Source organism: Anas platyrhynchos, chromosome 5 (assembly GCF_047663525.1).
Source record: "Anas platyrhynchos isolate ZD024472 breed Pekin duck chromosome 5, IASCAAS_PekinDuck_T2T, whole genome shotgun sequence".
NCBI lineage: Eukaryota > Metazoa > Chordata > Aves > Anseriformes > Anatidae > Anas > Anas platyrhynchos.
In genome coordinates this window covers 54,583,789-54,597,412 of record NC_092591.1, presented here as the reverse complement: position 1 = coordinate 54,597,412, position 13,624 = coordinate 54,583,789, and the positions used below count along the sequence as shown (strand labels likewise).

Below are 13,624 nucleotides of genomic sequence, written 5' to 3'. Positions count from 1 at the left end.
CTGGGACAGTTAAAAGAAGATATGCAAAGTCCATGGAAACACAGAAGAGTACCACCATTCTGTGGAACAAAATGGTTGGAAGACAGAAAAATCTGAGTTAAGACAGGAAATCTGAGTTCTTCTCCTAGATGGTTCCTTAGTTCCTGTGTCTGACTGACAGCCCTCCAAATTGTTTGAAAGCCCAAGACCTGCTAAACAGCAGCCCTACTGAAGGACCACAGATAACCATTTATTTCACTCCTCTCTTGTGATCACTGCTGGAATTCTAAGCATCGAGAGAAGTTCCAATTTGTAAACATAGCTGCTTGTGGACTTTTAAGTACTTAAGGTGTTCAGTGGAAGCCTTGAAGATCTCACCCCTGGATTTACACACCCAGCGCACACAGTGATTCCTGAAGATCTTCTGTAGGTCTGGACCTCACTCCATGATAGACAAATTATACCACCACATGAAAAGCATGCAGTTCCTTGACACATGTAGACACACCAGAGTTTATACTAACTGATTCAGTATGGTAAGTCTGTAACAGGTGCTGAAATGAACAGGAAATTACATGTTTAATCCTAAAACATTCTAATTTCATAAATCATTGCAAGTTATGCATTTCAGCAAATGTATATTCTAATGACTTCTACCGTACTGATTTTTATTTTCATTTTTGAATGCCTTGAGATTTCCAGATTTGACAGATTTCCAGAAGTGAATAGCCAAAAGTTTCGATAGACTGATTTAATGCTGCAAGATTTCAACAGGTTTCTAAACAAACAAATAAATAAAATCACTATCCCCCTATCATTTTACGTGCATAAAACTTAAGCATCCACTGTCAGAACTAATTGACAGCTGCTATAGCTCAAGAGAAAGACCACACGTGTACGCAAATACTATTTTCATAAAGCTCCCCAAAATCCAAAAAGAACAATAGCGTACCAATATTGTATTCCTTTAAATTATTTGTTAGCATTCAATTATTGACTATTACATGGAAAATTAAACCATATGAAAATTGAATGAGTCTGTCATCAGGCATGACAAGGATCCTGAGGTGTGAATTTTTCTTCCTTCTTATTTGCACACAACAAATTTATCTTATTTGTCCAAATGTTGTAGTGTGCACACAACCAGAAGGACGTTAAAAATATATATATCTGTATCTACTTAAGTGTCTGTGTATAGTTCATTTTCTCAGAAATCCTACTTGATGTCTTTCTGTTTTTCCTGTGTCAAAGCAACAGTAGTTACATTTATTCGCGTTACAGAATTTTTCTCTGAATCAATCCATCATTGCTTGTAAGAAAGCTGAACTTTGGTTTGCAAAAAAAGGTTTTAGTTTAACTGCAAAATCTCCAAAGGACTGTTACATATAGCATCTCCCACAGCTTCTTTTTTCTTCTGAAAAGAAAGAAGTCAAAAAAAGTGCTTTTAAAACATGTTCATTATCTATACCGGCCTGTGTATTCTTGGGTGAAGGGCAGACCCACAGTTTTCATCAACCCTTGTATCTACATCCTATCTAGGAAACGGCCCGAGTACACCAATTGCTTCTTCCTCTGTGCTCAGAGCCCATCACAGGAGACTTTAGAAGCACACTGGGAGCTACAGGCAGCTTTATTTCCGTGGCTTGGACTTCATGCTCCAATTTCTTTCAATGTTTGCAAGTGTCATCTGGCAAAATCAATTAAATTCCCAACATTCGGGATAAGCAAAGCCCTGCAACATTCCAGGTCTTTATGACAGAGACTATCTCCTTATGTGTACTCCTTTGCTAAGAGTACACATATATCTCAACACACACACCTGCTTGCATGCATCCAAGAATCTCTTATTGCTATATAACAGCAGAATAGTTTTTTAACTACAATAGTTTTATGTTACATAAATCCTTTCTAGATTTCTTGAAAACCGGTGGTCTCATCATTATTTGACTAGTGGAATATTAAAAAAAAAAAAAAAGTAGGTTATTTATTTTCCAGTAGCTAGCTATTCCTCCATGCTCCATTTACTGTCCTTTTCATTTCTGATGTATTCTGTTTCAATTAATGCACTTTCTTTGCCACAAGACACAGACGACTGACTAACAAGACAGTTCGCATTTGGAGGGAAAGGCCACAGATTATTTAAAGGCTGCAAATTACATCCTACTTTGTAAGAAACTATTCAAATGTAATACACCGAAGGCTACCTTCTATCATGAAGTGATCACTCATGCCAAAACAGTCTGCCAAAACAGTCAGATTTCTTTTTCTCCCATTTCCTTCTCCAAAAACACGTAACAGAGCTAGTACTGTGTAAAGGGATCAAAATTTACCACGAGAGAGCTGACTGACACACAACATGGTCGTGTAAGTCTCATTTCCTTAGGCAAACTTCAGGATATGGGTCAGAAAACTTGAATTGTCTTAGCAGTTTGACAATAAACTTGTCTGGCAATGTTACAATTAATGTGAAATAAGCCAAAAATTTGTCAGACCAACTGGTTTTGTTTCTCATGGATGCAAACCAACTTTATGTCATGACTGTGTTTTTAAGCAAAGTTCAAGTTCAACTTACATAAGCCCCCTTTTTTTTGGAAGGCCATAATTTATGACTGGATTTATATATTTATATATATATATATATATATATATATATTTTTTTTTTTTTTTCCTAGAACCAAAGTTCTGAGTATTTTATGCAACATATAAAGGCCATGAACTTCAAAAACAAAACAACAAAAACTTCTTTCAGGCATTTGTAACACTGAGAGGAAGCAGATTATCTTGTATGCTTCTTCAGTAACCACTTTATCTTACTGAAGAGATGGATTACAATGAGGAATGAGTGTTGCAGAGCTGTCTGCCTAAACAGCTGATAGTCAAGCTTCCCAGCTGACAAATGACTGTTATTTCTCCGTACGTGAGAGAGAGGAACTAGGCAAAAGACCAACGGCAAGATTTTTCCCTGAAAACGAAGAGAAGAAAGTCAAGGCTGAAACCAGCACTTGACTTGCCTTATTTAGTCATCTTGGTGAGCTGAGGGGAAGCCAAGAGAGTTCAAGTTCTGTCCTGATGGCAGCTGCTGGCTCACTGCCCACCCATACACAGGTACCGATCGCTTGGCCAAGTGATGTGCGCCTGGGCCGGGCCGCACCACTCGCCACGCATCACCCGTCCGGGAGCCTGGGGACACCGGCACAAGGCCTGGTGTTGATGAGGGGGACCAGGAAAATATCACACAGGAAAATAAGGCTCCACCAATTCTCACCTCTCACTTCTTGATTTGGGCTGTAATTGCTAGATAGGGTAATAATCCAAAATTAAATTCAGGCATAGGGCATGAGGGTCTGGAGAAGGAAGAACACATTTTCCTGAAAAGAAACAGGCATGGGAACTACAGGCAAGTTGAGTCAGCCCAGTGTTTTTCTCTCATTCAAAATACTCACTACTGTTAATAGAAGTTACGCACATACAGCTCGGAGATTAAGCCTAAAGGGCACGCTGCCAAGTGGCTGCAAGGAGATAGTATTGAAACACAGTATGGATCTATCTTCGTAAGGGCAACGACTTTGTTAAGGGTACAGAATTAGCTGCCAGCCTAAGCCAACAATTTGACCGTAGCAGACTAGAATAATCTGCTCAGTTTTCACCAGTCGTGTCCTCCAAAACTCTGCTGGTTAATGCTGCGTTACAGCGCTCAGAGCTACAAACTCCAGCTAATGAATTCTGTCAGATTACTAACTCAGTGAGTAGACACCAAGTCAGTAAATGCCACTCAAAAAGCAGCACTACAGACAGAACACAGTACTTGCCATTTCTGATGCATTGCCATAGACACGGTTTCTCAGCAACATTTATAAATATACATCATGTTCCTGCCTTCAAATCCTATACTACACGACTCTATAAATTCAATTTAAATAATGTATTTTAAGCACCTTTGACAATAGCAGAGGAAAGGAAAAGAAATGGTGCTATTTATCATATAAAAACATCGAAGAAATCTTCAGTGGTCATTTTCCATTCCTGTCAAACTGCTCAACAAAATGCCTTATTGTTGGATTCATTTTCTACTCCCCTTTGTCTGTGTTTGACACCAAAAAAAAAAAAGCCTGTTTCACCAGTGCCAGTTTTTCTTGAAGCTATTCTTTCATGTGTACCTTCAGGACAGCAAGTCATAACCTCAGTTCTAGTAAAGAAGGATTATACCTTTTTCAAGAAAAGCCAGCTGCTTCTTACATTGTAAATGTCATCTTTACAGCATTCAAGGACCAAGAATCTTCCTCCTGAAAGGAAACTCCCTAAAAACGAGCAAGCCTTCAGAGGTCCCAACAGACCAATGCCATTTAGACCCCACCACATGGTGTCCTTTCCTTGTCCTTGACCGGCATACCAGGCTGGACAATCAGAGAAACAGAGGCTGCAAGTACTACTAAAGACTTATAAATAAATTACATTTCTGTTTATAATTTACAGTTAGTTTTTGTTTCTTTCAGTCATGAACAAAAACAATTTCTGTTAACTGTTTCAACAGAACCCAGGCCAGCTATATTCTGCTGATATTTTAAGAGAAGCTGGTGTAGGGGGTATCTACCCTCGTTATCTGGGAAGAGCCTGTGCATGGCTCATGTCAATGAACAGGAGGGCTGCCTCAGGAGCATCTTCAAACAGAATAACAAATCAGGTAAGAATATCACCAAAATCCCTTTTGCAGGTTTAAAAGCATCTAGGGTTCTTCGTGCCATGTCTCTTTCGAAACAGACAGTCCTTTGGGGCTCGAATCCTTCTGTTATATTTTTGAAATTTATTTAGGGTTTCTTACTTTGTTTTTATTCAGGCTTAATACCAAGATATGATAGCTGTTTTGAGGTCCTTGGCCATTTTGAAACATAATGTAGATTGCTAATAAGTTTGTCTGTTAAAAAAATGAAAAGCTAAACACATCCAGGCCGTTTATGAAGCTCTTTCACTTGAACATTAACACTTTTCTTCTTTTAGCAGATTTGAATACACTTTTCCTTTTTAGTATCAAGACAATAAAATACTGTGACGTTTTGTAAAAGCTCATTCTGAGGGAGATGAGCAATAAATCATCCTGCTCATCCTGCAATAAAAAGATCCCTTGATACCACGGTATTCTGCAAGGGCACAGTTACAAATTATCATTTGGTTTCATGGCTGAGAAATGACTACGTTTTACTGAAATCAGACAGTAAATCTTAAAAGAAAAAAAGTTACCACAAAAAAAATCTTCAAAGTTGTAAATGCTGTAAAGCAATCAAGCTTGCGGAGTCAGTTTTATGAAGGACAAATTATCTTGGGGAGAAGGAAGAGATGTAAACTGCACTGCTGTCAGCATCAGTAGCTTTTGCTTGGTGAGAGAGATGGTTAAGACAACAATAGAGCCAATATGTTGAAGCAAGGGCAAAAATATTAAAGAATTAACAGAAAGAAAGGAAAAAAAAGAAAAAAAGAAAGGAGGACTTACAGAATCTAGGACAAAAAGAAAGACGGCTCACCCTATAAGCCATTACCATTTTTAATGACCATAATCTGAATTTCTATAAACTGCCAAATTTAATTCTGCCAAGGAGCTGCTAAGTTACTGTTATTTACTTATAACAGTAACTAAAAACAGTGAGTTTATTTTTTTCTACATTATGCTGAGAAGGAGAACTAAACCAAAATGACAATATGAAGGATGCTCAGGCAAACATTCCTTCACTAATCTGCTTTTTAGGTTACCAGGAGTACTGAACTTTATAAACCGAAGACCTAGTGGGGAAATTTCTTTTAAAATGTATGACAAGTTATCTAGAAAATACAATAGATTCCACAAGTTTAGAAGTTATCTGAATATCTATACCGGAGTCAACTTAGATGACAATAAAAATTTTCATTTTATAAAATACTGTCATTGGAGAGTGCTTTGTTCCTAACTGTAGTTCTACAAGAAGCTGATCAAGAAAACATGAAATTATGAAAATGATTGCCATTAATTTAAACTAGATTGAGACTGAAATCCAAAAAAAAGATTTTCACCAGGTAGTCACTGAAGCCAGCTCTAATCAGAGAAATGATCATTCATCTACCCTTTCATATATAATTGCCATATGTGCTGTCATACCTTTTCTTTACCTACTGCCTGCTGTAGAAATGGTATCTTCTACCCAGTGTAGTCACAATTAAAACTTATCAGCCTCAGACACACAGAAATGTTTATTAAAAATTTACTCGGAGAACGCACCACTTACTTTAGATGTGTGTAAGAGTAAACATCATGTTAAAGCTCTGTAAGGATTTGCTTTTGCAAAGAGCCACTTGCCACTCTGAGATAGTCTTACAACTCAGTGGAAAATGCAACTTCCTCTGAATAAAACCACTGTTCAGAAAAACTGAGAATGCAAAAAAATTCAAGCACTCACCTTTTTCATTGCTACTTGTTGGTGTTGGGGGGAGAATTCCAGGCTTAGACTTGTCGTAATTGTTAAAGCTCTGGCTGCGTCGATTGTTGGCACTAATAGAACCACGAGCCTTGGTCTCACTGCCTGCAGCGGACACCCTCGTGGTAGGGCCTGGAAGCCTGATGAAAGAATTACAATAAGATTAGATATACAAAGAAGAACTCTGAGAAAGCAACTGTGGAATACCATGCATAGGCTGAAAAGAAAAGGATCGACACCACCAACATATTTTTAAGGTCTTTGTCCTTATGAAAGATAAAATCAAAAAATCATCCTAGATGAAAAATACAAGGTAAACCAGTTGAAGTCTGAACTGCTTCACATCAGGGAAAAAAAAAAAAAAAAAGAGAGAGAGAGAACCTAAACCATTTAGTTAGATACTTTAATATATTTCCAAGAGAGTTTTTGGCTCAAAAATAAAAAATCAGGATCCAGTGCTAAAATTCCTGCGTACGTTGACTAATAGCAGAATTGGCAAACAGTTGAGTTGTTTCTAATAGACTCAACACAAAATATACTTAACTACCTCCCACCAAGTCAGGTGATATAATCAGACCTTCTCTATATAGCTCCTTCTTCTTCCATGATTCAGCTTTCATTAATGGTCACTTTCTGTACATCTTGTAAATCACAAATAGCTGCAGTATATTCAGCGCAGTAATAGCACTGCTGCAAGCTTAAGGCCAAATGAGACACTACTATTCTTAGACCAGATTGCTGAACAGGGCTACACTTATTTTGGAAATAACAATGAGACAGAATACGGCTGCCTTTTTCCTTGTAGGGAAGCACATTACAGCTGTGGTCTGAAAGCTACAAAGCCTAATGGCCAAGCCCAGCAAAACATTAACTGGATTTAATTTGCGCCCATAAAGTCACACAAAGCTTAAGTTTCCCCTCTTAGGGCAACCACATTGTCAGTGAGCAGGTATAAGCCCCTGGTTTAAACTGAAAAAGGATGGCAGCAAGCTGTTTCAAGGAAGGGCTTTCCAACTTTGCATTTCCTTACTGTAACCCATATTTAAAAGATTTAGATGTTTACCTAGAAAAAAAAAAAAGGCAGTTCAGATTCTGGAATAAGTAGACAGGAAAGGGTACTTGTTGCATGCTTTTCAGGCAAAAGGGGACGGGTAGAATTTCCTAAAAAGCCTGATGAGTAGAAAAGCCACAGGCATCACATCTCGAAACAGTATGTGTGCTCGAGTCCTTCAAAGTCAATGTTTATACACTCAGTTGCCATGTCTGCACTGTATTTTGTGCGCCAGTGAGCCTATTTCCACATTCCAAATTGACAAAATATAAAACATTGAAAGATTTGTTAGTTCCTCAAAATCCACACAGAAGAGAATTAGTGAAACAGCTCACGGTTTTCAAAAGCAACAAGATCACACCAAGGATTAAAAGATAGGATCAGTTCATGTTACACACAGCAGCGCTGAAGGGGACTTCTCTGTGCTTTGTATTTTTTGCACAGTAGAATCTCTTTAGCACTGTCCTGTATAAAATAAAATAGTCAATATGTCTTAAACAACCTGTGCCAATAATAGGCTGAAATGAAGAAGTCCCAGTTATCTGCAAGAATGGGGACGCAACAGACCAAATCACTGCTGTGCCCACGGGAAGGAAAAGAAGCCAGGAAGGAGTCTGGCAGCACTTCCTAAACAAACTGGCTTCTCAAAGACTAGTGAAGAAATAGGAAATAGGGAAAGAAACATGAAGGAGAAGAACAAAAACGTCAGCGGCTGCATGCACATGCTTTCAAAGCTCAAAATGGGAAAAAACATCAGGGCATCATTCAAATACAAAAGCAAAAAATCATTCGCAAACTCAAATCACTGCGGATCTGGCACAGCACATCATGGTTCTGAGGTTTACTTTGTTGAAGCCTTTTAGACAAGCCCCTCAATTTAGCCAGGAAGAATAGCCTCTTTTAACACTGGGGGGTGCTAGAAAGTTGTACGTGGCCGTCACTGCAGTGAAGTGCAAATGGGAACCCCCCAGAGATGCTTCATCCCCAGTAGAGGAGACTACGCGGGAAGAAGCGGGGATATTGCAGGGGAAGGAACAACTGCTCTTCATAACAACTGTCACGCTGCTCTTCGTAACAACTGTCACGCTGCTCTTCTGCAGGTCTTGGGGGGCATTGAGACAAGAAAGTTCCCTAACAGCTTGCTTTGCTTCATAGGAAACAAGCCAGGTTTCTCATGGGTAGGGAGAATACTCAAGATCCCTCAGGTGTAAGTTTCTACAAAAGGATGAAACACTGTGAGTATGGGCTGAGCACTGCAGGGACGCCACCAGAGCACCCAGTACTGGAGGGGAGCTTACTGGTGGGGCTGACAGGAGGCACTGGATGTGTCCCCATGCTGGGCGGGAGAAAAGGCTCCCCATAAATGCCCACACAGGCTTTGCAAATTTCTCATTTTAAAGTAAACGAAGCTACTCAAAGCTTGCCACCACTCAAGAAGTGGCAAGTTTTAAACTCAATCAGGACTGTCACTGCCAATAAAAACACAGAGAATAAAAAACATATGAGCTAAAAACAACTCTTGAAGGAAGTATAATCTCTCCTACATTGTTTTCCTGTAGTTTAACTGACTGATCTTCTTTTTAGCCCATGCATTTGGTCTTAGGCCAAAATATTTTACAGTGAGATTTGTGAAATCTAGTAAAAAATCTAGGTGCAGGGAGATGTTCCTGGCTTCTTGCAGCTGGAGACAGGGCACCGAGCTCAGAGGATGCTCTCTGTTACTACTCTTCAGCATCTCCTCTAAGCAACTATGAACTGTCAAGCCATGATCATGATCAAGAGAGAACATGAAAAGGAAACAGGGAACATTTTAAAAGGGGTTATGGTGCAGACCTTCACTGTTGTCATAAAAGAAGTAAGACGGGAGAAATAAATCCAAATTATACATAACTAACAATCTATAGAAACTTGCCAAGCTGAATACAGTCATAAATAATGGTACACCAGCTTAGCAAAAATCATACAGAATAGTTTAATAATGTACCACTCTATAAAACATCCTCATAAAACATTTTTATATATAATTGTAATACAAGGCAAAGTTAAGATTAATAACCACATTAGCAACACTTACAGCAATCCTTATGAGTGCTGAGATGAGATGGCCATAGGGGCTGGCATGCAAACCAAGCTGGGATTCAGGACAAAAAGTAGGTTGAAATACCTATTAATCATTTTCAGGGAGATCAGATATTCTCAGTTTCAGAACACTGGGGAGTGCAGGAGCTCCGATGGAAACACCCACACAATGCTGTTTCGGCTCACATGGCGTGTGTTGGCTATGCTCCACTTACTAGCTGGGACAGCACTAGCCTGATGCTGGTAGTTTCAATAATACAGATCTAAATACAAGTAATACAGACGGGGAAAGTGGGGAGAGCACTCCCAGAACCATGTTTTGTTCTCAAAAACAAAAGCTCGTAAGGACAAAATTATTTTCTTGTGGGCCAAAATGCATTCCACACCTTGGAAAAAAAAAAAAAAAGTTAAAATTGGTCCAATACTTGCACGTTTCAGCTGCTTTTAAGATGCCTGGTTACAAACAAGGAGGTAAATATATTCAGCATGAACCCTACGCATGCATCCAAAAATATTGCAGAAGGATTATTCATGCTTTGCAGAAGATGAAGAAATGCTAACCTAGAAGACTTTTTCTGACCAAGAGTGAATCGGATGATTTTGCTTTGAGATGAGTCCCTGGGAGATGCACTGTACGACAGGAAAGAAAAAGTGGAAGACATCATTGAGCACAGAAAGTTTTTGGTTTTTATGCCACTGAATTTAGTAACTAGCTTAAGGGAATAAGGAGCTATTATAACTTTCAAAGGAAAGAAAGCTTCTTGCCTAACTACAACTTCAGGTCAAAATCAATTTTTATAAAGTAATGAAGATGCAATTTTGCACGCAAAGTCACATTGTATTACCCTTCAGCTCCTCAGCTTGTTATTATATATAGTTTTCTGCAGCATCTGAGCAATTTCAGCTTATTATATACTAAGTGCAAATGTATGTGTATATATACACATATATACACATTATGACATTTAACACCTCAAGGTTGGTTATTTTTAAATCTAATCTTTCCATCTAAGATGAGCATGGTTCATTAAGAAAAACATAAGCAAAACAAAATGAGCTCAGAGTAGTGTTTCTCTTAGAAGACCTCACTTAAATTCTCTATATCCCACATAAAGCAGCACTTAGCGTTCATCTTAGTATGTGTTACCTTAACACCAGTCAGCCTTAACCTGTGATATTTTGAAACAAATAAGCTTTCACTAAAAAACGTAGCAAATATGACTTCAGCCTTTCTTCCTGCCCACTGATTCCCACTAAAATGTTCATCCCCTTAACGGGAATGGTCAGATAAGCAGAAGGCTGTAAATATATTCACACTGGTATTGCCTTCATCAATGGCTTTTATGCTAACCCAGAAAGAGCACCTGTAGGATAAAAGACCCTCAAGACACAAAGACCCCCCTCTGTTACCTATACTATGATCTAGGAGTCCCAATAAACACCAACAGTGAACATTTTTTTCATTTAAGCCAGCAACTTATTTTTGTTGACCAATAAACTTAGATTTGATTTTGACCATCACTAGTTGTGATAAGCTCTATTTCCTCTACAATTATGAGAATCTTCCATGTCTTAGTGAGGACGGCAATTGGTCTTCACATGTGTGTAGTATACACTCTGTAATAGCAAGGATACATGTATATATGTTTTGAAAGTAGAAGGAAGCAAAAGGAATACTGAGAAAAATATCCTTATAAAATATGGTGGTCTTGCAAGCATTCTGCATTCATTGAACCAAGTACTTTTAGCATGGAGAATATATTTAAGCATGTGCTTTGATTACCAAAGGTGTGAAGTCAATTGCTACCCAGCACTCAATTTCCAACACTGACTTTATTCTGGAGTAGAACTAAAGAAAGCGGATTCTTTGACTCTTGAAGACCTTTAAGAAGAAGAAAAACAATGAAAAAAAAAGAAAAAAAACAGGAAAATTTCCCACCTTGACTGCATTTCTGGTTGTGCTTTTAACTGATGCTGTGCAGCTTGCTGGGGCTGTTGGCACTGAGTTTGGAGTGAAGCTGGCACCTGTTGCTGCTGTTGCTGTAGCCCGACCTGGCACTGAGATGGAGGCCCTGTTTGCTGGGACAATGGGGGAGGTTGCTGGGATGGATGGTGTTGTGGTTGCTGTTTCTGTGGCTGCTGTTGCTGTTGCTTGTATCGAGACAAACTGAAGAAAAGGCCCAAGATGGCCTTTAGATTCCCATTCCTGATTTCTGTAAAGCAATATTCAAAAGTCACTCGGTTGTTTCTTTTTAACAGTGCAGTCTTAACACCATCTGAACTCGTTTCCTTTAAGACATGACAGACTTTCTGCAAATCTCATTGATATTACAGCTGATTACCAGTGAGCACCAACTACAAATACATTAGTTTTCCCCTGCAGTGACTGCAACAGATGTCTTCCATTTCTGCTATTTTGTGTTAACGTTAGTGTGCTTAAAAAGATAATTCCTTTAAACAGTTCCTTTAAACTTAAGTAACTAAAACAAACAAAAGACAACAACAATAAAAAAAACAAAACAACAACAACACAGCAACAAATGCATTAATAACATCATGCTGTAAATAATTTCAGTCCCAAATTTGAATGAAGAGAAGAAACTACTCAGTTATCATGCTGCATTGTATCATTTCTGGAATATCAGACTAATCATTTCCACTAAGAAGATCTGGTGCAAGTTATACACTAGAAAACATGATAATTGTGCAAGACTGCTGTATTAGAACAGATAATTGCCAATTGGATACTATCACAAGCTGATACAGAATGGATACCCAAGGTACTTAAAAGTAGGTTGACAGTGAATGAATAAATTCACAGGCCCGGCTCTATCCTTTATTCCCTCTCCCAGTCACTCTTCTCAGTGCATTGCTCATTTTTGCTATGTAGCAAGGCTCTGTTCTTAACCACAAGCCCTTTGCCCAACAAATAACAAGCTCACGTATTAATGCTTGCTCCCCTTCCTATACAAGCATCCAACTTCTGCCTCCTTCCCTAGCTAAGCCTCAATCTACCTTCTCTTCCTAGCAGCTGATCTAATTTACTTTCATCCTTAATTTTATCTTGGCACATATTCATGTCCTCAGTCACCCTGAGACCTTATCTAAGTGGTCCTGGTCATTATCCAGACCCAGAGCACTCCTCTCCTCTCCTCTGACTCGATTTCCTTCCCCGCAGGCTGGCCCCTCTAGAAGGCTCTATCCCACCAGGGCCCTGTTCTCTTGTTTAAGTGATTATGAATCCCAGGGCCCAGAGTTGTCATCCTCTGCCTTCCTTTGTTCTCTTAGCCAACTTTAGCCTCTTCCTGGACAGCGGGATCCCAGTGACCCCTGCGTGTTGCTCCCTTTCCCAGTCTGCTCCTGCCCCCACGCAGTCAGGCCACAAACCCAGTCTCCCCCATCACCCTTTACGTGAGGCTCTTTCCTTGTCTAATCTGCCTGTGTTTGGCTAGGGAGGATACTGGATGGAAGCAGACAATAAAGCAAAATAGACACAAAAGACACAAAAGAACAGTAAAAAGGATTTCCTTATCTCTAGCAAAGAACTGGATTTACTCATGGGAATTGTAAGGAAAGTATCACTTAATCACAGGTCGAAGCATAACTAAACAGCCCCAGAGGCACTGGGAAGCTTAACTGCACAAACACGGGCCAGAAGATAAAAGAAATCACGGCCAGGAGATAAAAGAAATGTGAGTCTACATGTTTAAACTTAGCAAAGCGACACGCAATTGAAAACAAGGCTCTGATTTCAATGGGAAGTGAGAGGCAATTAAAACAATAACCCCACCTAAAACCTGTGACTTCTGTGGCTGTGAGTTTTCTGTCATAACCAGAAGAGAAACCTGCTTCTGAAGTGCTTAAGGTGACAAAAAACAATTTAGTAAGGTTCAGAAGGAGCAGCCTCTTTCCCTCTGGGTTTTAAGTGCAATATTTCAGATGGACTTTTAGAGGTAGTTCTGTTTCCCTTATCTTAAAAACAGACTGAGGTAATTCAGCTGGCAGCTCGCCCCTGCCCTTCGCACGGGAAGAGCACTTCAACCCCATGGCACCCTGCCCGTCTGCCCGGCCTCTC

At 39.3% G+C, this 13,624-nt stretch overlaps 1 protein-coding gene across 8 annotated transcripts in view; it reads right to left on the bottom strand.

Annotated features, from left to right (window-relative positions):
* Window positions 1-13,624, bottom strand: part of NAV2 (neuron navigator 2) — a 424,692-nt gene that overhangs the window by 127,792 nt on the left and 283,276 nt on the right. For 7 of the 8 annotated variants that reach the window (XM_072039124.1, XM_072039125.1, XM_027458933.3 and 4 more), the window contains 3 exons: window positions 11,489-11,762; window positions 10,111-10,179; window positions 6,402-6,559 (listed from right to left, as the gene is read on the bottom strand). In XM_072039124.1, the coding sequence (XP_071895225.1) occupies window positions 6,402-6,559; window positions 10,111-10,179; window positions 11,489-11,762 (501 nt within the window). The remainder of the gene's footprint in view (window positions 1-6,401; window positions 6,560-10,110; window positions 10,180-11,488; window positions 11,763-13,624) is intronic. The other variant, XM_072039123.1, reaches the window with a different exon arrangement.